Below are 25,982 nucleotides of genomic sequence, written 5' to 3'. Positions count from 1 at the left end.
GAAATGCTGGGTCTGTTCAACAGCAAATCGATCGTAAATGGTAAGTCCGTTTTTTAATAGCTAGGGGATAGTTCCTAATAGGGCTTATCTTCCCTTCAGCTTTACAGGACTCCTGTTGATCACAGTGTGATACGTAAGCCCTATATAGGATCTGTTTTTTTTTTTATTCTCCTTATATCTGGAGATGGGAAGAGAGAACAGTTTTGGGGACTTAGTGCTGCTTAATATATCAGGAGCACTTGTGAAGGGTTAGGTTACGTTTGTGACTGATAACATTATAAGGCAAGAAGATTTTCCTATCAAACCCGTTTAAATTCGCTTTGACTGTTGCGCAGTTTTCTATTATTACGCGCGCTTTTCTGAGTTAGCAGGGGCGGCTCCTATTGCGACCACGTTATCGGGTGCGCTTTACTTCCGCATTAGTGATCCGGTCTGCAGCAAGGCTTCTCTACGACGGGGAGTTCCATTTGGGTAATCTGAGTCCCTAGGAGGCAGTGAGTTGCCCGAGCCACTGGTGTGGAATAAAGGTGCCACTTTTTGTAGATTTTTCGATCCTTGTGTGGGACATATTCTCAAACGACGGAGGTCTCTGCAATTATCTCTATAGTGGGTTCTATACCGTCAGTGTCTATTACTAATAACTGCCTGTATTGTGAAGAGACCTTAATATGCCCCCCCTGCACAACTCTGTTCCAATTGCTTAGGTGATGTTCTTAAGTCTCAGAAGGGAGCAAAGAATATTAACCCTTCTGATAAATTTAGCCCCTCTGAGTCATCTACCTCTCAGGACTTAGTTGTTCTGGAGATGCCTACCCTCATTCCACAACCTGTTTTTAACCCTGTTTCACATGCAGTTCCCCACGCCACGCCTAATCCTCATACAGGAGGTGTTTTTTTTATCTAACTTTCAGTCTGACTTGACTAGTATGTCTCAACTCTCTGAGGATGATTTAACCTCGGTAGCGTCAGAGGGTGAACTGTCGGAGTCAGAGATTTCTGAAACTAAGCCAACTCTTTCAGAGGAACCCTCTTTAGATTTAAAATTGAACATCTGCGCTTCCTTTTAAAGGAAGTTTTATCTACCTTAGAGGTTCCTGAAGCTAAGCTCCCATAGGAACCACAAATTCTAAAACTAGATAGAATCAATGAAGACAAGAAGGCCCCACAGACCTTCCCGGTCCCAGTACGTATGGCGAACATTATTTCCAAAGAATGGGAGAGGATTTGAACGCCATTCTCCCCTTCTTCTAGTTTTAAGAAGTTATTTCCAGTTCCTGAATCTCATCTGGAATTGTGGAGTTCCATCCCTAAGGTGGATGGAGCCATTTCTACGCATGCTAAGCACACTAACTTTTCCTTTAAAGGATAGCTCCTCTTTCAGGGATCCCATGAACAAGAAATTGGAGAGTTATTTAAGAAGGATGTTTCAACATATGGGATATCTTTTCCAGCCTGCAGCAGCGGTCGCCGCAGTTGCAGGAGCAGCTACCTATTGGTGTGATTCTCTGTCAGAGCTTATTGAGGTGAATCCCCTCTTGAGGAGATTCAGGATAGGATTAAGGCTCTGAGAATTGCCAATTCCTTTATCTGTGATGTGAACATGCAGATTATTCGCCTGAATGCCAAAGCTTCAGGTTTTGCGGTCCTGGCACGCAGGGCCCTCTGGTTGAAGTCTTGGTCAGCTGATATGACCTTTCTCTTCCATTTAAGGGGAAGATTTTATTCGGTCCAGGATTGGACTCCATAATTTCTACTATTACTAGAGGGAAAGGTGCTTTCCTTCCCCAGGACAAGAAGAACAGATCTAAGGGAAGGGACCCCAGTCTTCCAATTTCCGTTCCTTTCTTTCAGACAAGCCCAAAGAAATCAATCATCTTCCAAACCTGAGCAGTCCTAGGGCACTTGGAAACCTTCTCAGTGTTGGAACAAATCCAAGCAGACTAAGAAACTGGCAGATAACAAATCTGCATGAAGGGACGGTCCCCGATCCGGGATCGGAACGTGTAGGAGGCAGACTGTCTTTCTTCTCAGACGCCTGGTTTCAGAACCTACTGGACCCTTGTGTGTTAGATTTTGTATCTCAAGGATACAGAATAGGATTCAAGTCACATCCTCCCAGGGGCAGGTTCCTACTCTCCAGGATATCTTCAAGACCAGAGAAGAGGACAGCCTTTTTAGATTGTGTCCAGGATCTATCTTTCTTGGGAGTAATAGTCCCGGTGCCTGTCTCAGAAAGAGGACTAGGGTTCTATTCCAACCTCTTGTGAAGAAGGAAGGAACTTTCAGACCAATTTTAGATTTAAAGTTTCTCAACAAATTTCTCAGAGTCCCCTCTTTCAAAATGGAGACCATTAGATCGATTCTTCCTCTAATACAGGAGGGACAATTTATGACTACAATAGATCTGAAGGACGCATACCTGCATGCCCCGATTCATCAAGATCACTTTCAGTTCCTGAGATTTGCGTTTCTGGATCAGCATTTCCAGTTTTGCCGTTTGCCTTAGCTGCTGCTCCCAGGATATTTACAAAGGTTTTGGGCACTCTTCTAGCTGTAGCCAGAGCTCAAGGTATCCCGGTAGCCCCTTACCTGGACGATATCTTGGTACAGGCTCCATCTTTTTCTTTGGCAGAAGAACTTCTATGACCCAGTGCATAGAAGTAATTGGACTCATGGTGTCCTGTATGGACATTATTCTTTTTTCCAGATTTCATCTCAGACTTCTACATCTATGTATGCTGAAACAATGGAACGGTAATCATTCAGATCCGTCTCAGGTGATTGTGTTGGACAACCTAACGAGAGACTCTCACTGTTGGTGGCTTTGTCAAGATCACCTGTTGATAGGCACATGCTTCTTGAGACTGTGACTATGGATGCCAGCCTTTCAGGCTGGGACCCATCTGGGGTCCCAGGAAGGCTCAGGAGCTGTGGTCTCAGGAAGAATCTCCCCTTCCGATCAACATTCTGGAACTAAGTGCGATCCACCATGCGTTAAAAGCATGGCCTCAACTGGGTTCGACCCGGCATATCAGATTTTTATCAGACAATATAACCTCAGTCACTTACATCAAGCATCAAGGAGGAACAATGAGTTCTCTGGCGATGAAGGAGGTTTCCTTAATCTTAAAATGTGCAGAAGCTTACAACTGTCGTCTCTCAGAGATCCACATTCCGGGGGTGGACAACTGGGAAGCGGACTTCCTCAGCAGGCAATCTTTTCATCCGGGAGAATGGTCTCTCCACCCGAGGTGTTTGCAGAGCTTTGTCTCAGATGGGGAATGCCAGAGATCGATCTCATGGCTTCTCGTCTAAATGCCAAGCTACCCAGGTACGGGTCGAGATTGAGGGATCCTCAAGCAGAGATAATAGACACGTTGGCGGTTCCATGGAGGTTCAGACTCATATATCTCTTTCCTCCATTGGCTCTGCTCCCTCGTGTAGTGGTTCATATCAAACAGGAGCAAGCCCCAGTAATTCCTGGTTTGCAGATCTGGTGAGAATAACATTGTCTCCTCCTTGGAGGTTAGCTTATCAGAAGGACCTTGTGATTCAGGGACCCTTCCTACACCAAAACCTAGATTCTCTGAGGCTGACTGCGTGGAGATTGAACGTTTAGTCCTGTCCAAAAGAGGATTCTCTGATAGTGTCATAGACACATTGATTCAGGCTCGTAAGCCAGTTATTCAACGCATCTACCATAAGGTGTGGAGGACTTATCTACACTGGTGTGAGGAACGCAGTTTTCCATGGCAAAAAGTGACGGTTGCTAGAATTTTAGAAAAGAGCCTTTCTGCCAGCTCTCTGAAGGGCCAGATATTGGCTTAATCAGTCTTGTTGCACAAGAGATTAGCTAATCTTCCGGACATACAATCCTTTGTTAAAGGGACATAAAACAAGTTGGGATAGAGACAAAATAATATAATATGTACTTTAATTACTTTACCTGCAAATTGATACTGCAGTGCTTTGCCATTAACCCTTTCTTCTTAGTTTCTGAATTGTAAAGCTCTAACTCCCCCCACACAATTCCTTTTATGGCTGTATCTATGTTTATTGTTTTTTTGGTAAAATGCAAAAGTGAATAGGGATTATCTGTTGGAGCATGCCTAGAAGCTGTGAACTCAGTTGAAATACAATGTCTGTGTCTAAACACTGATAAGAGGGGTGGAGTTAGCTGCTCCAGGCAGTTTAGCTATGTAATTAATTTTGCTTATATTTGAAAATTATTTTAAAATACTTGCCAGCAATTTTTAAACAATTTTTATAGGATATGCACAGATCTCAACCTGTTTTATGGCACTCTAAGGCTCTGACTAGAATCAGACCTTTATTTAAACCTGTTGCTCCACCCTGGAGCCTCAATCTTGTTCTTCGTGTTTTGCAACAGGCTCCATTTGAGCCCATGCATTCTGTTGATATTAGGTTATTATCCTGGAAAGTTTTGTTTTTGTTGGCTATTGCCTCGGCTTGCAGAGTCTCTTAGATTTCTGCTTTACAGTATGGTTCCTCCTACCTTGTGTTTCATGCAGACAAGGCGGTGTTACGTATGAAGTTTGGGTTCCTTTCTAAGGTTGTGTCCGATCGCAACATCAATCAGGAGATTGTGGTTTCTTCCCTTTGTCCAAATCCTTCCTCTACAAAGGAACGGTTGCTCCACAATATGGATGTTGTTCGTGCCTTGATGTTTTCTTCAGGCTACTAAGGAGTTCAGACAATCATCATCCTTGTTTTTCTTTATGCAGGTAGGCGCAAGGGCCAGAAGGCCACTGTGACTTCCTTGTCTTTTTGGTTGAGGAGTATCATCTGCTTAGCTTATGAGACTAGATCAACAGCCTCCTGAGAGGATAACAGCGGGTCAACAGCCTCCTGAGAGGATAACAGCTCATTCAACTAGGGCAGTTGCTTCTTCCTGGAATTTTAAGAATAAAGCCTCTATGGATCAGATTTGTAAGGCGGCTACCTGGTCCTCCTTACATACTTTTTCTAAATTCGACAAATTTAATGTTTTTGCTTCGGTTGAAGCAGCTTTTGGGAGAAAGGTATTGCAGGCTGTGGTGCCCTCAGCTTAGGGTCCACGTTTTTTCTTTAGTTTCCCTCTCGTTAATTAATTCAGTGTCCTCTAGATCTTGGGTATTGTTTCCCAACAGTAAGGAATATGACGTGGACTCTCCCTGCCTTTGGAAAGAAAACACAATTTATGCTTACCAGATAAATTCCTTTCTTTCCTGACAGGGAAAGTCCACGACCCCGCCCGTGAGGATTTTTTTTTGGTGCAGATCCCTTTTTAATTTCTTCTGGCATTTTTATACCCTGATGTTTGTCCTATTTTTCCTCATTCCCTCAGCCGAATGACTAGGGGGAAGTGGCAGCGATATTTAAGCCTTTGGCTGGGGTGTCTTTGCCTCCTCCTGGGGGCCAGGTGATGTATTTCCCAACAGTAAGGAATGAAGTCGTGAATTTATTTGGTAAGCATAAATTTTGTTTTCATTATTTAGATAAAGCATGCATTTTTAAATAGCTTTCTAATTTACTACTTTTATCTAATTTGCTTCATTCTCTCGGAATCCACTATTGAAAAGCATACCTAGCTAGGCTCAGGAGCAGCAAGGCATTACTGTGAGCTAGTTACTGATTGGTGGCTGCACATATCTGCATTAATTTATTGGCTCACCCTACGTGTTCAGCTAACTCCCAGTAGTGCATTGATGCTACTTCAACAGAGGGTATCAAGAAAAGAAAGCAAATCAGATAAAAGAAGTAAATAGTATTAAAAATTGTATGCTTTATATGAATCAAGAAAGAACATTTTTTCGGGTTCGTGTCCTGTTAAGCCTTTAATTAAAAAAAAACCCAACATAATGAGGCATATTTAAGAAATGTCTTGCGGACCTGATCCGACAGTGCGGATCAGGTCCGACAGACCTCGCTGAATGCGGAGAGCAATACGCTCTCCACATTTAACATTGCACCAGCAGCTCACAAGAGCTGCTGGTGCAACGCCGCCCCCTGCAGACTCGCCGCCAATGGGCCGCCAGCAGGGAGCTGTCAATCAACTCGATCGTACTCGATCGGGTTGAATTGTTGCGATTCCTGTCCGCCTGCTCAGAGCAAGCAGACAGGGTTATGGAGCAACGGTCTTTGTGAAAGCTGCTTCATAACTGCTGTTTCTGGCCAGTCTGAAGACTCGCCAGAAACACGGGCCGTCAAGCTCCTTTCGGAACTTGATAGATAGGCCCCAAAATATGTATTTTACAGTATACTTCTGATTAACAATTAATTTTAGTGTGAATGACATAACAACATTAGTGATTTTTTAACGTAATGAGCTAGATTAAGAGCGGAGGGCAATCAATAGCATAGGGTACGTTATCTTTTTCATGACCTTGCACAAAGAATAACACACAACTGAGTGATTTTTAAGACACGAAGTAAACTACTAGTAGTGGTAAAAAAGCACAGAAGTACATGAAGACTCCATTACTTGCACACCCTTGGCTTAGTGCACCATGGACTTAGGACTCAAGCGATATGGGATGTGAATTTAAGTGTGTGCCCCCTTAGTCTATTTTTGAGGGATTTAGCACATCTGCATTATCCGAAATGCAGATGTTAGTGCGCTTTAGATTATTGCCTGAGAGATCAAAAATAGCTTTCAATGTGTAATATGAGCACAGAACTAGAACGATGCTAATGAACAATAGTGCTAATATTTTTACGTTCCACTTGTAATCTAGACCAATTTCAATAAAGTTTTATTAAAGACATTTACTTCTGATTTAATTTGATCCTTAAGGCTTTGCGAATTACTTGTATTATAACTAATAGATTTTAGTGATGCCCAGTTTTAACTTAGTCCAATCAAGCAGTAGTTTTGCCACCCAGATGGTATTTTACCATTGTGGTGGGCATTGTTAAAGTTCAGGCCCATGTAGATGATAAAGGACACATATACAAATGTAAAGGCCCTGTTATAGTGAAATAGCTATAAATGTGTGTGTGAATTCAATTAAAAATAAACGATCCTTTAAAATCAGTCCTAGTAGCTTTAATTTGAGCTGTGCTGCATAGTTATTTATGGTAATTTATGCTAATTATCCCAGAATTTTGTTCCAAGAAAGGTGAAAACTCTATCAAGTAGAATTGCCCAGTTTTTTGTTTGTTTTTTTTTTAATTTTAAACAAGCTTTATTAAGTTTGGCAAGAAAATACATATAACAGCCAGCAGTGTACATAGTATATTCGAACAAATAGCAGGGGTCCTGCCCACCTTATTAGACGGCCCAGACCACCACAATAGAGATATCAGTAGTACAGATTATTCAGAGAGAAAATAATATGAGCATGGTAGTCCAATAGGTTTGTCAGTTTCTTGCTTCTTTTGCTTTAAGAACAGAGCTATAGTCTTGAGCTTGTATCCTCGAGCTAGTGAGCTCGTGGTGTTAAAATGCTATAGTCAGTCAAAACATAAACTTAGGAATTTGACATCAGATATTAAGGCAAGGTTATACAAATCTATTTTCAGCACGCTTGAGCCATGCTGCTGAAAGTGTCTCAAGGTCGGACGTCTTCACTCGTATAGAGTGGTACAAAAAGAGTTGAGAGTAAGATAAGAAGAGTCAGCTAAAGAGAAAGGGGGGAGGGGGGGGAGAGCGAGAGAGAAAAAAAAAAAAAAAGGGGGGTGGGGGGGAGATAGGGGGAAAGGTAGGGTGGGTTACATGGAGGAGATTTACAAAGTGTTGCTTCAAAGTTGTTTGAGTGTGGATTGTAGCCATTTGCCCTCCCAAGCTAGAGTCATCATCTCATGTGTAACCAGCCTCCCGGTTTTAAGGAAGTGATAGCGCTCCATTCTGAGAAGGTCTCCTACCTTATGTCTCCATTCCTGCACAGTCGGAGCTTGAGGGCTCCTCCAATGTGCAGGGATGAGTCCCTTCGTGCCGCTCAGCATTATGAGATGAAGTATGTGCTTATCCGCTCCCACCACCTTGGGCAGATCGTGAAAAATCAGATATGTTGGTTTGGGGGGTATGATGATTCCCAAGATTTTGCTCATTTCTCCCAGCACCCTCTCCCAGAATGGCGTTATTTGTGGACAAGTCCACCAGATATGAAGGAGAGAACCTTCTTCTCCGCAGCCCCTCCAGCACTTCCCGTCAGTGTTAGGATAAATTTTCTGCAATCTCTGAGGCGTTAGATACCATCTACTAATTAGTTTGTAGTGCATTTCCAAAAGTCTCGCGGAGACAGAGGCCTTCTTGACCTTTCGAAAGATCTTAAGCCAGTCCCCATCGGATATGTCCACTCCTAAATCAGCATGCCATTGGGAAGTATAAGTCGGGAGGACAGCACCACCTTTACTCAGCAAGAGCTGGTATAGATGAGAGATTAAGTGAGTCAGTGTTTGCTGCATCGTGCATAGAGCCTCAAAAGGCGTTCTGTTTCTCGTCAACGCTTCCCGATCCCTACAAGTAGTGAAGAAATGTGTGACTTGCACCATCCTGTACCAGGACGTAAAGATTGCGTGATTCCACTCAACTAGCTCCGCGAGTGTTTTGAGTTTATTGTTTTGGAGGGCATTAGAGAAAGCGACATCCGCTAGGGCGTAGCCTCTCCCCACAGAACGTTTCGGGAGCTCCATTCCCAGGTCAGGATTTTCCCACAAAGGGGTATTTGGTGAGGTACGAGTGGACACGTAAGTGCCCTCGTCCAGCACCCCGCCCCATACTGTCAGGGTGTCGTTTATCAATGGGTACAAAGCAAGAGATGGCGGGCGACTCCGGGCAGAGACCCAGGCCAGCGCCCCCGAATTACCATGTTGTAGAATTTCGTTATCTATACGTATCCAATGTTTATCCTGGGAATTTCGACTCCACTCCACGACTCTCTGGAGAAATATCGCTTTTTGGTATTCTTTTAAGAGCGGGACTCCCAGACCGCCCCTATCTCTGGGCATATATATTGTGGACTTTCTGATTCTAGGCCTAATTCCGTTCCAAATATACTTTTCAATGCCTACTTGTAAGCGTTGGAGATAGTGTGAAGCCGCGACCGCAGGGATTGTCTGCATTATATAAAGAACTCGTGGGTGCACATTCATCTTAACGATTCCTATTCTACCCAACCAAGAAAGCGATTTCTTTTTCCAGTTGGATAAGTCCCTGAGAACCTCGTCACAGATTTTTTTATCGTTGAGGTCGATGATTTCAGGGGTGTTGGGCGTGATAGCGACCTCTAAGTAAGTGATGTTATTTGTTGCGACTTTTATCGGGCAATTCACCGTGGATGCAGCAAATTTGTCCGGGGGCTCAGTGATGTTTAAGATTTCAGACTTCAGAGGATTAAGAAGGAAGTTAGACAAGACTCCGTATTCTTTGAAGTTCCCTAAAGCTGCACCTAATGACGCGTCCGAGTCCGCTAAAGTTAACAGGACATCGTCCACATACATCGAGAGCTTGTGTTCGGTGCCTCCCACCTTCAGGCCTTTCAACGCTGTGTCGGCCCTGATCTTGGTTGCTATGACCTCAATCGCAAGAACGAACAGGAGGGGAGACTGGAGAATTGCCCAGTTTTTATCTTCAAGGACTGGAGACAGAACACATATTTGGGATATGCATCAAAAAGTGGCTCATGCAATTCTCACAAAAATGTGGTCTGTCCTCTTAATCTTTCAAGATTAACCTTGGACAGCAACCGCCTAATTGCTTTTTTTCTCCTTGTTCTCAATACACTATGGCTTTTGCTGTGTAATCATTTTACATAGATTATGTTTGTTTACTTCAGTAAGGCATCATTAAATGTGGGAATAATTAAAAATTGTTATTAAATCATGCTATGAAATATATTTTTAATTGAAAGAGAAGTATTAATTTGAATGTTATTCAGTAAGACCAGATACAAGGTTTTCATATAATGTACCCAAGAAGTGTTTCATGGAGATAAAAGCCTGAAATATTATGTGGTGCAATACATCTTAATTTTGTTTACATCAAAAGGTAAACCCTATGTTATATGAGTTATATCTGTGTATGAACCTGCCACCAGTGTACTTGAAAATGAAGTACCAACATAAGTACCTTGAAATATCTCAGTTTATACCAGTGTGTATGTTTCACAGTAGGAATAAAACATTATGTTTCAGTTTACCAAACTTCAAAATTGTTGTTTTAATTTTTTTTCTTGTGATTTTACATGTTTATGGCAGCGAATGTCTATTCAAGAGGTCCTCCCTATTCCTAATGGAGAAACTCATCGAGGAAGAACCTCACGTGACATGGGGAGTCCAAGTCATACAGATCCAGTGCCAACTACACAAGTGTCTCCTCCACAGCTAGTAGTGCCAACATCTTTTACACCTCCGCCACCGAAGGCCAATGAGATCTACTCCTGTACCTTGCCAATGCCGCGCAAACCAGCCTCTGAAAACAGGCTTGCCACTTTGGGTATGTGTGTTATTAAACAATATTAATATATTTTTAGAAGTTTGTGGACTATAAGTTATGATAAAGTTGTCCAGCCTAATGGCAGAGACCCTTACTCCCTCATCCCACACTCTCCTTACCATCTGCAAAACACACAGGGCTCCTTTTTCCTACATCTTGTCTATTCCAGTCCTCCCTATGTGTGTTTGTTTCTTGCTGTATGCTGGAAATTAACTTAGGAATTAATGGGAACCGGATTTACCACACGGCTATTGGCTAAGAGGTGAAAACATCATCTCTTAGCAAAATATTTTTTGGCCGTGGGCTGCTATAGCAGCTAAGAACAGCGAACGGTTGAAATAAATAAAGGCACTTTCTGCATGAAGTATCTTATACTTCATGAATGAAAGTGCCCTTTATTTGTTTCAACAGTCAACCCTAGCGTTTCAAAAACGCTATGGTTGACTTTCACTTTAAACTCAAACCATGCACCACAAATGTTTTTCAATGCAATAGAACCGTACTGCAAACTCATTTCCAAAGAGTGACCAAGGCTATTATATATTGTATACCTTACCAAGCTAAAATAACTCTTCCTTCACATAGGTTTATCAATTTTCTTCTTAAAACGGGGAGAGTCCACAGTTGCATTCATTACTTATGGGAAATACAGAACCTGGCCACCAGGAGGAGGCAAAGACACCCCAGCCAAAGGCTTAAATACCTCCCTCACTTCCCTCATCCCCCAGTCATTCTTTTCCTTTCGTCACAGGAGGTTGACAGAGAAGTGTTAGAAGATAACAGAATAGTCTCTTATGGAGGGTTGTAATCTTCAGGAGTTTTAAGTAGTCCTGTCAGCCTCTCAGTGAGAGCTTTGATGAAAGTTGGAGTCCGGAGATGCAGGGAGAGTCTTTCTGTGAAACCATCCTGACTCATATCAACAGCTCCATAAGCAATCAGCGTTGACAAGTTTTGCTGCCTGCTTTCTGCACTCAAGTACATGTCAGAAGTGTCGCTACTATCTGTTCCACGGCATAGATTCCGGTAAGATCGTTTCATTTTCCTTTCACTGTGGAATATATTTAATGATAGAATACAGGGTCTCAGTGGGACTCCTTTATCTTTATGGAATCAAGGGTTAATATCTCCTAAGGGGGGGTTAATGAACAGTGGGGGACTTTTTAATCATATTTGTTAAGTGATTCTATCTGCTGTTGTGTATGGATTTGGGGTCAGGGCTTTTACAGAACATTCAGGTTTTTTGAGCTATGCAGTTTCTCAATGTGACTGGCGCGCCTCCTACTTGCTTCCCTTTCTTAGGAACTCGTGGTTGGAGATTTATTATCTGATTACTAGGCATCGTCGATGCTGGGATATTTTAATCTCTTTTGTCCTTGGAACATTGACAGTCGCTTCTATTATAGGACTGTTCGCTCGGAGTAGGGGTCAGATATTCTGACTGCTCTGTTTGGGCATCGACCACGTATTTTGTCTCTCGCAGGATCCTTTCTTAGGTTGGGAGGCCTTGCAGGAACCTTCCCTTAGCAGTGGTGGGTTCTTTCCTTTGAGTTTTCTCTTATACTTGCCAGGAAAGTTTTCTAGCTACTTGGTTGTCTCGTTCTATGGTTTGACGTTTAGTCTGACGGCCTATCCGATGGAAGCCTGTGGCTTTCGTTTGTGGCATAAACAGATGTTACTATTCTGTTTCTGTTCTGCTCCCTGGGTTTTTTTCGGACCTATGGGTGTTCAGTTCTCTATGCTAAGCTAGCTGTCTATGGTAAGGTAGTCTTTTTCTACCTTTTATCCTTTTGTCCTTCTGGGACTTCGGTTCCGGTTCAGACTCCCTTTTGATCCATATGGGAGGTGGTCTGGAAAAGTTACCTTTCCTTGCTCTCCTCCGTTGGTAGTGTGTTTTGTACGGGACTTTGTCCTTTCACAGCCTGGTAGCCTCTTTTTTTGAGTTGTGCTAGGGGATTCTCTCTCTGTTTTTGTCCTTGAATCTTCGGGAAGTTTAGGGAGGTTCTTTCGGACCTTCTTATTTGTTTCTGCCCTTCTTTCAGTTAGGGAGAATGTGGTGTGGGAGTTTTGTTTGTTGTTCCCCTTGCCATTGTTCATGGAAAACAATTTCTTTGTGTGCTTCTAGAGAGAGGGACTTGGTTCTCCTCAGGGGCTTTTGTGCTCTGTGGGGTCCAGAATTTAGAGTGATTTCTAACTGAGATCCTTATGGTTCTAATTGTTGGGCAGTTACCTTGTCCTCTTTTCATATTTTTGTGCTTCCTGCTTATATTGAAGTAGTTTTGTGTTTAGTGGGAATCTGGGTTGTGTCAGGCTGTGGTGCCATCAGAATGGGCCGTCTTTTTGTTCCCTCCCATTTGCATTCAGTGTCCTCTATAAGCTTGGGTATTGATTTACCATAAGTAATAAATGCAGCTGTGGATTCTCCGTTTTAAGAAGAAAAACTTAAATTATGCTTACCTTAAATTCTTTTTTATTCGTACTTCTGGCACCTTTTTTCACCCTGATATTTCTCCTACTGTTCCTTGTAACTTTGACAGAATAACTGGGGGATGAGGGAATTGGGGGAGGTATTTAAGCCTTTGGCTGGGGTGTCTTTGCCTACACCTGGTGGTCAGGTTCTGTATTTCCCATAAGTAATGAATGCAGCTGTGGACTCTCCCCGTTCAGAAGAAAAGAAAATTATCAGGTAAATATAATTTAAGTTTTTTCCTCCCTTTAACTATTTTTGTCCATTTTACTGTCTTCCATCAGCCCCAACCTTAAGCTCTGTTTAACTACTGCTTGCCATCACTTTAATATCCTCCCTATAGTTATTTCCTTCTTAATATAAGGAGAGTCCACAGCATTATTCCTTACTGTTGAGAAATACTGAACCTAGCCACCAGGAGGAGGCAAAGACACCCCAGCCAAAGGCTTAAATACCTCTACCACTTCCCCCATCCCCCAGTCATTCTTTGCCTTTCGTCACAGAAAGGTTTTGCAGGCTGTGGTGCCCTCAGATTAGGGCCTGCCTCTCTTTTTGCCCCTCCTGTTATCATTCAGTGTCCTCTAGAGCTTGGGTATAAGTTTCCCAACAGTAAGGAATGATGCAGTGGACTCTCCTTATATTAAGAAGAAAAAAATAAATTATGCTTACCAGATAATTTCATTTCCTTCTGTATAAGGAGAGTCCATGGACCCCGCCTCTTGTTCTCTGATGGGCGGCCCTCTAAATTATATTTTTCTTCTGGCACCATTTATACCCTGATATTTCGCCTACTGTTCTTTGTTCCCTTGGCCGAATGACTTGGGGATTGGGGAAATGGAGAGAGGTATTTAAGCCTTTTGGCGGGGTTGTCTTTGCCTCCTCCTGGTGGCCAGGTTCAGTATTTCCCAACATTAAGGAATGATGTTGTGGACTCATTATACAGAAGGAAATTAAATTATCTGGTATGCATAATTTATGTTTTTATTTGTAACTAGTGGGAAAGCCTGCCCAGAGGGCAGTCTATTGTGGTGACGGAACCACCAAACCATCCTGCTGTTTTCAGAAGGGCAGTCTGTTGTGGTGACGGAACCACCCTGCCATTTTCGGAATCCACCTGGATGCAGCGGAATGTAAAGTGGAAGGCAACTCTTCTTGAACAGTTAAATAGTAAAGAGCACATCATAAAGTAAACAGCTTCATTAATGAGTGAAAACTTTAAATTATCTTAAAGCTTAAAAACTAAAAAAGAAAAATTATGCTTGACTGCTGCAATGCTGCAACCATAGTTGCCAACTTCCCTTTCTTTCCCGGGACAGTCTTCATTTTTTACTTCCTATCCCTGCCTTTCAAGTTTGTTCCTTGTTTAATTTAGTCTTTATTTAGTTTTATACTTGTATTTGCAGTGCAGTACTCCCACCACAGAGGTCACTGTTGCTTTCGACTTTATTCTTTTTTTTTATTATTATTACTATTCACAGATGTACAAAACTATTAAAAAAGATAAACGATCATCAAATAAGGATGGTACAAAAAAAAAAGCAATAGAACAAGATATTAATCTGTAAAACATTATGAAAGCCATCATAACCAACATTTTAAGACAAACATCAGGTTCTTTTTGACATTTACAGGTTTACAGTATACTTTACATCAAACACAAAAAGAAACAAAGATACAACTTGAGTTGTGCCACTGATTTACTAATTTACACATGGACCTCCAATATTTAATTATATTAGGTAATAGGGGAAATTAGAAAGAGGTTATTTCACTTCAATACATCTGTACTGACATATTCCTAAATTTTAAATTTTATATAATAAATAAAATACAATTCAGATAACTACAACAAAAGAAGAGAAAGAAGAAGAGAGAAAACAAAAATTTAGGAAAAAAGATGCTGTCGTCAGTGTGTGGGATAATCATCAGTTAGTATCAATTGAAGAAAGAGGGGTAAGGTATGAAAGTAATCTATAAGCAGAAATTGAGTTTCCCTAGGTTGATCTAGAATTACCCTATCCCATTTTGCCATGAACATTCTTAATTTATTATCTTGGAAGATTAGAGGGTCATGCTGATCCAGAACCATTTGATACCTTATATTGTGTACAAATGCAGCTATACTGGGAGCCTTCCTATCTTTGCAGGATTTGAGTGTCATTTACCTAGCTAATAGGATTGCAGTATTGATCAATGGTTTTTTCTGCACTTTATTTTGCGTAAAAGGGAAGAAAATATGCACTGGCTCTCAAATAATTCTAGATGGGAGAAATCTGTTTAACCAATACTCTATTTGTTTCCATGGCCTTTGAATCTTTGGACAGAAATAGAAAACATGAAGCAGATCAGCGGCTGACAAATTACATCTAGAACAGGCATTAACACCTTGAGTATTCAATTTTGCCATCCATTTAGACGTGTGATATGATCTGTTCAAAGTTTATACTGAGATTCTCTAACAGCTATAGCAAACGAGTATTACGTAACTCTGGGGAAACTCTTTTGAAATATGTCTAGATTAATGCCTGGAGTGTCTAAACTCCATAATTGAAAAAGCTTCTTAATTTTATCCTCTGCATCTTTGAGAGCCAGGATTCTATATATGTGTGCCATTGAGTGTTTGCCTAGACTATATCTATCGATAATCTGATTAAGCGGGCCAAGCGTCCACAGATTTCCCTCAACAAGATTCTGACTGCAAATGAAGTGTCTGGCTTGCAAATATGCAAAGAAAGATTTCTTATCCAAATTGAATTCCCTGGACAGAGCGTTGAATGTTCTAATGTGATTTGTGAGTGGATCTATCAATTGTATAAAACAAATCAAATTATTAGAGGACCATACCTTAAAAGCAGAGAAAGTAGGGGCAATTATTTGTACGAGGATTTTATAAAATTCAGATGGTAATTGATCAGGGCCCGGTGCTTTACCTGTAGCTAACTCATTAATTGCTTTAGTTTTTTCTTCCAAGGTAATCTCTTTATTTAAAGCGAGAATTTGATCAGGAATTTTCGGTAAATTAATTTCAGCTTCATTGTTAATTTCTGTAGGTGAGTATATCATAGTAGCTTGAAAGCCTGCCTTGATCAACTGGGTGCACCATGGAGCAAATTCTCTTCTTTTGTTTAGGGTCTCTGCAGAGAGAGGTCACTGTGGCTTTCAACTTTATTCTATTGTCTCTTTGCTTACAGTTTTTTTCTGTAGTATTCTTTATCTGTGGTCATCTGTTACAGTGATGTTTAGTAGCATGTAGTCAGGTAAGGGGAAGCCATGAGATGTGATATATAATACAAGGGAATGTAGGAGGCAAGGGGTAAAGTAGCATCTCAATAGTGTTGGACAATGTGTAATTGCCCCTATCTATATACAATGCCCTCCACTAATATTGGCACCCTTGGTAACTATGAGCAAAGAAGGCTGGGAAAATGTTTCTTTATTGTTTAACCTTTTGATTGTAAAAAAATACACAAATATACTTTGCTCTCATGGATATCAAACAATTGCAAACACAACACGGGTTTATAAAAAAAAACAATCTTTGTTAAATATATGTGTAGCACAATTATTGGCACCCCTATGAATTCATATAAGAAAAATATATTTGAAGTATATTCACATCGATATTTTGCATTTTTAGTATACCTGGGTGAATAGGAACAGGTCATTGTTTAACCATGATAGTCTGTTTCACAGGTTTACACATTGGCCAAATTCCCTTAGTCATTCATCATAATGGGCAAGACTAAGGAATATAGCTGTGATGTGCGGCAAAAGGTTGTTGAGTTTCACAAAATGGGAAGTGGCTATAAGAAAATAGGAAAATCATTGAAAATGTCCATTTCCACCATCAGGGCAATAATTAAGCAGTTCCAGTCAACTGGAAATGTTAGAAATCAACCTGGAAGAGAACATGTGTCTATATTGTCTCAACGCACTGTGAAGAGGATAGTTTGAGTGGCCAAAATATCTCCAAGGATCACAGCTGGAGAATTGCAGAAGTTAGTTGCGTCTTAGGGTCAGAAAGTCTCAAAAACTGCAATCCAAAACTACAATCCAACGTCACCTACATCACCACATGTTGTTTGGAAGCGTTTCAAGAAAAAAGCCTCTATTCTCATCCAAAAACAAACTCAGGCTACTGGAACTTCAAATGGGATCGGTTTCTATTGTCAGATAAAACCAAAATAGAGCTTTTTGGCAATAAACACCAGAGGTGGGTTTGGCGCTCACAGACCAAGATTACAAGTTGTGCGGTTTAGCCGTAGTGTACACATCGCGCAAAATGGGGCTGTACCGCTATTTCCATACCACCAGTATTACAATTCACTTTGAATGCAGAATGGATTGTAGCAGTATAGGTCATAACGATCACGGTAAAGCCATACCGCGCAACTTGTAATACAGAGTAGCTGACCATTCCGCACTCAAAGGCCATTTTTTTAGCGGTAAAGCCGTACTGCACAACTTGTAATCATGTTCACAGAGAGGTAGCCATATGGAAAAGTACCTCATGCCCACAATTAAATATGGTGGTGGCTCTTATATGTTTTGGAACAGTAAAGATCATGTGTCTTAAGGGGGCGCTGTAAACCATAAAATCTTGTTTGGAAATAAATCTGAGGTGCTATTAGACAAGACAGGCCTATTACTTGACCTATTACAGGGCATAAAACCAATAACAATATATAAAATGAACTGAAAGTTGTGAAAACAATAAAAAAACAATACAAATTGGTAACAAAAAGTCTTAAAAGTCCAACAGATGTATGCTGTGTAAATAAAAACACGAGTCAGCTCCTCCTCATGCTTGTTGGTTTGGCAAAGGGCTATCTGGAATAGAAAGAAGAAGGGCGCCTCATGGTGCAGAAAGTTTCAAAACATACGGTATATTGATCAGAATAAAAATTCACAAAAGGGTACTCCGAATGAATAAAGTATTATGGATAAGTGCTAATAGAGCAAGCTGGATCTCCACAGCCTCCAGCTGACTGGCCACCTGGGCTTCACAGGCAATCAGGATCTCTCTCAGTGCATGGCTGGCTGGCCTCTTGTGTTTGGCAGTCTGGCTTTAATGTTTTTCTGCCAGAAGACCTGGACATTAGGTTAGGATACATGGCATCATAGACTCTATCAAATATCAACAGATATTAAATGAACACCTGACTGCCTCTGCCAGAAACTTAAAATGTGCTGTGGTTTGATCTTCCAGCAGGACAATGATCCAAAATATACATCAAACTTGGTTTACTGACAACAATATCACAGTCCTGCCATGGCCATCCCATTCCTCTTACTTGAACCCCATAGAAAACCTGTGGGGTGAACTGAAGAGGAGAGTCCACCAGCGTCAACCTCAAAATTTGAAGGATCTAGAGAGATTCTGTATGGAGGAATAATCTCAGATCCCTTGCCATGTATTCTCCAACCTCATCAGGCATTATAGGAGAAGACTCGGAGCTGTTATCTTGGCAAAGGGAGGTAGCACAAAGTATTGACTAAAAGGGTGTCAATAATTGTGCCACACATTTATTTAACAAAGACATTTTTTTTTTTTATAAACCTGTGTTGCAATTGTTTGTTATCCATGAAAGCAGAGTATTTTTGTGTATTTTTTTAGCAAAAGGTTAAACAATAAAGACAAATGTTCACAGTCTTCTTTGCTCATATTTACCAAGGGTGTCAATATTAGTGGACGGCACTGTACTGAGACTTTGCTCTGCAGGTGCTTAAGAAATCAGGGTCTTTATTTGTTGGGACAGGAATTCACAGACTATACAAAAAATACATATTTACTGGGTTATTCATTCTGTATCTATTAACCTATTGTCCAGCAATCCAGCAGCGAAGATTCAAAATAATAATCTTTACCTCATAAAATACCACCAGTTTGTGAAACTCTCAATAGTTTTTTTTAGCAAAAGTAAAACATAAATAACACATCCTCATCATATATTGTTCTCCTCTCCAGAAGCCACAAGACAGTAGTTTGCAGGTTAAACATATGGAGGTAATATCACTGTCTAATTTGAAGCTGTGTAACAAATATATAAATGAAATGAAGAAGAACACCCTGAGTCCTCTTAGTTATTAGGATACTGGCTTTGGTCAGCAAAGGTAAACTCTTAGCTGACGCGTTTCGCGCATGCTCACATGCGCTTCATCAGAGATAACAACTATATAATCTAGGGTGCTTTAGGGTGTCTGCTATACAAATGATGAATGGTTTATAATTTAACCCTTGCTTGTTTATTTTGGTATTTGCTGTAAAGGTATTCATCCTATGCCAGTTATGTGCTTGAAAATAAGGGAATTGATGAGGAGCTTGATGATTTAAAGTGAATGTACATTTTGATGCTAAAGTGCCCGGTTTTTAAAAATTTGATTAAAAACAGGGGCACTTTAATTCATCAAAATTTACATTTCACTCGTGCTGTGAAAATACTTACCTTTTAAACTTGACATCAGCTCCAGCTTCCTCCGGTCGTCGCAAGCCATTTCTGATGTCAGAAATGATGGATAGGTCATCCTCCAATCACGGCTCAGTGTCTGATTCAAAGCCGTGATTGGAGGAAGCTGGATTCATCAAAAGTTTTTTTTTTTACAGCACAAGTGAAATGTAAATTTTGATGAATTAAAGTGCCCCTATTTTTAATCTAATTTTTAGAAACCAGGCACTTTAGCTTCAAAAATTACATTCACTTTAAAAGGCCATAATAGTCTAAATATTACATCCGTTAGAGCAGTGGTTCTCAACCCAAATTAACTCAAGGCCTGGTAAATTATAACCGGACTTGTCCAGGGCCTTGTAGTATATATAGAATTAACAAAACAATCCGAGAGCGCCAACTAGAGGCAAAGGAAGATTCTAACAAAAAAGTGAATAACAGTCAAAAACATTTATTTGAACATATATTAAAACCATGGATCCATGTGACATATACGAAAATGAGATGCAGTGAACATATGGTTAAAAATACATAATTGGGTCAGTGGGAAATACAATAAAAAATACAGTAAAAAATACAATAAAAATACAATAAAAATACAATATTCCACAAATTAATATCACCAATTACGGGGATATAGAAAATAAGAGTCACATTAAATGATCTCTTAAGAAGAACAAAAAGTTTCTAAAAGAGTTGTTTAGAAAATTGTCCAAAGGAATTGTGGTGCAATTCTTAGTTGTAGCTAATGAGTCTAGAAATCCAGTGGAAAAAACAGTGATGGAAAATCAAGTATTGATGAAAAATCAAGTGAAAAATAATATAAAATCCAATTGAAATAATCCAAGTGTATATATAAAAGTGTAATATGAACGGGGGATCCCCCTAACACTAGTGGTAAGTGTAAAAATTGTGTAAAATTGTGTGAAAGTGTAAAAATAGTAAAAAATATATATAAAAAATATATGTGATAAAAATGAGAATGAAATCCAAGTGATATTTGGTAAGAAAAAATATATTAGTGAATGATCCTCCTTATGAATTTCTCCATATGAGTGATGGTAATGGACTTTTATGTGCTAGATGACTTTACTTGATCTTTGCAATGTGAACTTCGATTATCCCTGTAATTTAAAAAAACAACAACATAGTGCAATAACGTTTTAACATATAAAAAGATATGAAATAATGCTCACCAATTTTGTCAACGCGTTTCGGCCTCTATAAAAGGCCTTTCTCAAGACTAACTAAAGGTGAGTATTGGTGGCTCTATTTATATATATCAACAGCCAATGAATTATCTTCGTTTTGGCGCCAAAAAACAGGTTTGGCGCCAAAAAACCGGAAGTTCTATTACTCTTATACTTCTGTTTTTGGGTAATGTATTTGCATGCCTAATTGATCAGTATATCCTTTACTGATCAATATTGTTCCATTCTGTCATTCTAGATCTTTGGAAATGTATATTGCCGATCGCTCAGTTTATAAACTCGTGAGCGTCGGACCGGAAGTGACGTCATATTTGTTTACTTCCGGTTATTCGTACTTCCGGTTACATTATTTCTGTGGCAGTTTGGCAAATAAATTCATGAGCATCGGACCGGACGTCATGTTTGTTTACTTCCGGTTATTTGTACTTCCGGTTACATTATTTCTATGGCAGTTTGGCAAATGACGTTATTCGTAATGGGGGCATTAATGCTATATATGGAGCTCCTACATAAACAAATTAGGCAAATGTAAGCTCCATGTGAGGTGGTCATATTTGGGGTATATTAATAATAAATAATATGAGCAATATTCGAAATACAGTGGGTAACATTCTTAAATACTTAAACATAACACATAATAAAATGACAATCCCAAAATAACAATCTTACAGTTAGTAACAATTTTAAAAATTCAGAATTAAAAGAAGTTTAAAATTACTGTAAAAATGATAAACTAGAGTCATAGAATTATAAATTATGATTATAATGTAAATTGGTAAAAATGATAGACTATGGTCATAGGATGTATAAAATGCATAAATAAGGCCCGGGGACATCTATTAAAAAGGAGATATAATAGGGGGATACAATGGGTGTACATTCAATAAAGGTACATATAGTAATGGTATCCATAATACAAAAAAGGTTATCTGGAGATTCATAAGTATCTAAAATCGTCTTCTCTCAGAACAGACTAAAATAAAAATGGGACTTAAAAATGGGATGTAGGTACTCAGTTCTATATAAAATAAAATAAAAACATCTAATGTTGAAAGAGCCTATTGTTGTGGTTTATATGATAGTAACCATTTGCTAAAAAAGCTAGTATGAAGATACATGCTAACTAGCTAAGAGTCCTAAAATATTACTTTGTACTTAATAGGTGTGAGAGGTCCTCTCTATTATTTCATACTAGCTTTTTTAGCAAATGGTTACTATCATATAAACCACAACAATAGGCTCTTTCAACATTAGATGTTTTTATTTTATTTTATATAGAACTGAGTACCTACATCCCATTTTTAAGTCCCATTTTTATTTTAGTCTGTTCTGAGAGAAGACAATTTTAGATACTTATGAATCTCCAGATAACCTTTTTTGTATTATGGATACCATTACTATATGTACCTTTATTGAATGTACACCCATTGTATCCCCCTATTATATCTCCTTTTTAATAGATGTCCCCGGGCCTTATTTATGCATTTTATACATCCTATGACCATAGTCTATCATTTTTACCAATTTACATTATAATCATAATTTATAATTCTATGACTCTAGTTTATCATTTTTACAGTAATTTTAAACTTCTTTTAATTCTGAATTTTTAAAATTGTTACTAACTGTAAGATTGTTATTTTGGGATTGTCATTTTATTATGTGTTATGTTTAAGTATTTAAGAATGTTACCCACTGTATTTCGAATATTGCTCATATTATTTATTATTTATATACCCCAAATATGACCACCTCACATGGAGCTTACATTTGCCTAATTTGTTTATGTAGGAGCTCCATATATAGCATTAATGCCCCCATTACGAATAACGTCATTTGCCAAACTGCCATAGAAATAATGTAACCGGAAGTACAAATAACCGGAAGTAAACAAACATGACGTCCGGTCCGATGCTCATGAATTTATTTGCCAAACTGCCACAGAAATAATGTAACCGGAAGTACGAATAACCGGAAGTAAACAAATATGACGTCACTTCCGGTCCGACGCTCACGAGTTTATAAACTGAGCGATCGGCAATATACATTTCCAAAGATCTAGAATGACAGAATGGAACAATATTGATCAGTAAAGGATATACTGATCAATTAGGCATGCAAATACATTACCCAAAAACAGAAGTATAAGAGTAATAGAACTTCCGTTTTTTTGGCGCCAAACCTGTTTTTTGGCGCCAAAACGAAGATAATTCATTGGCTGTTGATATATATAAATAGAGCCACCAATACTCACCTTTAGTTAGTCTTGAGAAAGGCCTTTTATAGAGGCCGAAACGCGTTGACAAAATTGGTGAGCATTATTTCATATCTTTTTATATGTTAAAACGTTATTGCGCTATGTTGTTGTTTTTTTAAATTACAGGGATAATCGAAGTTCACATTGCAAAGATCAAGTAAAGTCATCTAGCACATAAAAGTCCATTACCATCACTCATATGGAGAAATTCATAAGGAGGATCATTCACTAATATATTTTTTCTTACCAAATATCACTTGGATTTCATTCTCATTTTTATCACATATATTTTTTATATATATTTTTTACTATTTTTACACTTTCACACAATTTTACACAATTTTTACACTTACCACTAGTGTTAGGGGGATCCCCCGTTCATATTACACTTTTATATATACACTTGGATTATTTCAATTGGATTTTATATTATTTTTCACTTGATTTTTCATCAATACTTGATTTTCCATCACTGTTTTTTCCACTGGATTTCTAGACTCATTAGCTACAACTAAGAATTGCACCACAATTCCTTTGGACAATTTTCTAAACAACTCTTTTAGAAACTTTTTGTTCTTCTTAAGAGATCATTTAATGTGACTCTTATTTTCTATATCCCCGTAATTGGTGATATTAATTTGTGGAATATTGTATTTTTATTGTATTTTTATTGTATTTTTATTGTATTTTTTACTGTATTTTTTATTGTATTTCCCACTGACCCGATTATGTATTTTTAACCATATGTTCACTGCATCTCATTTTCGTATATGTCACATGGATCCATGGTTTTAATATATGTTCAAATAAATGTTTTTGACTGTTATTCACTTTTTTGTTAGAATCTTCCTTTGCCTCTAGTTGGCGCTCTCGGATTGTTTTGTTAATTCTTTGTAATTTTATCAGGGTAAGCTAGATACCCTTTTATCCAGGAGCTGTGAGGAAGCAGGTTGAGCACTGTCAGATTTTTTCCGCTTGTAGTATATATACTTATATATAATGCATTGGTGTAAGTGGGGGAAGAAAATACATACATTCATTGGTGTCAATGGGCTGGTATCACTTAACTGCGGAGCCCAGGTCCAGTCCTATCTGCATCTTGGCCTTCGCTGTCCTCCCAATAAACTGCAGATATGTGCACTGGCACTCTGACAGGCCTGCCCGGTATGTCTCATGTGTGGAGCGGCAGGCCGGTCACAGCTCTGAGTGGGGGCATTTCAGTTCATGGCCCACCAGGAGGGCTGCCAAGGCCCGGTACTGGGTTATGGCCTGGCTGTTGAGAAACCAGGCGTTAGAGCATGTCATTTTACAACTATAGACTCTGCTCTACTGTGTGTTTACAGGGACCATATACAGATGTAATTCATTATACTTGTACAAAAGGTGTATGGAGTAATTTCTTTACTCAATCTTTAATTGGAAAGTTTTGTTATAAATAATAATTTGACCTTTTGAGGCTTTTTCAGCTGTTTTCACAGAAGAAAAGCAGCTTAAGTGCCACCTGATGTGGATTAAATGAACTGTACAATAAGAGAATAAATACATTTTAACCAAAAGTGTCCTTTACCCCTTAAATAGATCTTTGGGGATTGTGCAATTTATAGCCACTAACAAGGAGGGAGGATATAATAGCGTGGTCCTGTCGCAACCTGCGCTATAATAAAGAAGAAAAACCCTTAACGACCGGCAATGTACATAGTACGTTGTGGTGGTTAAGGGGTTCAATTAAGCCAATATATATATTACAAAAGATAAAGTGCTTTCATTTACTTTACTGGTTAATTTACCTCAGCTCCCACTAGAAGTTACTTTTATGGCTGATTGATTTATAGATCCCCTCTTATGGGAAATGCCTTATTTATTTTTTACTGGAGGAAAGGAAAGTTTCAAATGCCTTATTCTATCTATTTTAAACTATGAAGATTGCAGAATATAAGAACCTATTCTTTAAATGGCATAGGTTGATTTCTAATAAACCTCATCTTTTTTTCTGTCAGGTAATGTTTACTGATCTTATACTTGTAGTTTATTCCTGAGCTTTAACAAAGAATATGTTGCTGTTGTTGCAGTGGAAAACAAGACCCTGCCGCGGATCAGCCCTTTATCCGTATTGCCTCCGCGGGTAGAGAGACGAAGAGTGCAGGCTGTCTTCTCTCATACAACAGGGGAAAACAGTACACTTCTGAATTTCCAGGAGGGAGACATTATCCTCCTGCTTGTTCCAGAGGCACGGGATGGCTGGCACTATGGCGAAAATGAGGCCACCAAAATGTAAGTTACCATATATATATATATATATTAAAATGCTAAGGGTTTGTTTAAGCCTTTAGTGGCTTTTGGAAAGCTTGGTAATTGTAGTAATTATTTCCTGCATATAATACAGCCCTCAGCTCCTATGCTATATATTAAATATATTAGATTATGTAGGACATTATCATAAATAAACTGTAGCACAGCTGAGGCACAATATAGTGACATTACAATGTGCAGTTTGTGAGCAGACAAAATGCAGTGGATATGATCACTATAGCTGCACAATCCTGTCTATGCATAGTCACAACTGGCATACACTATTGTTGTTCTTTTTATTATTATTTATTTATTCCATAACAAAAGTGAACATTATACAATATTCATAGATTTGTGCCACGCAGGGCTATATTAGAAAATACAACAACATAGGATGAATCAAGTACAACATCTTTTCACCATTTCACTTTGTTATATGTTTTTCCTTTTTCCATAAAAGAAGAAAATAATATATGGAAATATTTTTATAAGATTTTGAAATTATGTAATTCTTTCTTACAATATTTCAAGACAGATTCACTATAGACATTGTACTTCTAGAGTTGACAGTGGGGGCTCACCGCCCCTTTTATCTGTTTCTAGAGTGCTTGGGTTTACCTAATAGAAAAAAAGAAAAGAGAAAAAAGAAACGAAGGGCCTTGGCCCAAGAGAGAAGGGAGTGGTATGAAGAAAAAAAAAGAAGAGGGAAAAAAAAAACTATTGTTAGTTCTGGCTAGTCCAACCTACTGCATACTCTGTACCTACAGATGGTAAACCCAAAAATAAGTGGACAATCAAAGTGAAATGATCATCAGTCATGACTTTATCCCCAATGTAACTAAGGCTACTTACGATTTGGTCCCCAGTCCCATATTAA

General features: G+C 39.1%; 1 protein-coding gene across 1 annotated transcript in view; it reads left to right on the top strand.

Moving 5' to 3' along the window:
* The window catches only part of LOC128638617 (brain-specific angiogenesis inhibitor 1-associated protein 2), a 276,667-nt gene that overhangs the window by 208,991 nt on the left and 41,694 nt on the right, over positions 1–25,982 (top strand). Inside the window, exons 9-10 of the mRNA XM_053690680.1 lie at positions 10,201–10,438; positions 24,886–25,087. Coding sequence (XP_053546655.1) covers positions 10,201–10,438; positions 24,886–25,087 — 440 coding nt within the window. The remainder of the gene's footprint in view (positions 1–10,200; positions 10,439–24,885; positions 25,088–25,982) is intronic.

Source organism: Bombina bombina, chromosome 8 (assembly GCF_027579735.1).
Source record: "Bombina bombina isolate aBomBom1 chromosome 8, aBomBom1.pri, whole genome shotgun sequence".
NCBI lineage: Eukaryota > Metazoa > Chordata > Amphibia > Anura > Bombinatoridae > Bombina > Bombina bombina.
This window is presented reverse-complemented; position numbering and strand designations above follow the sequence as displayed.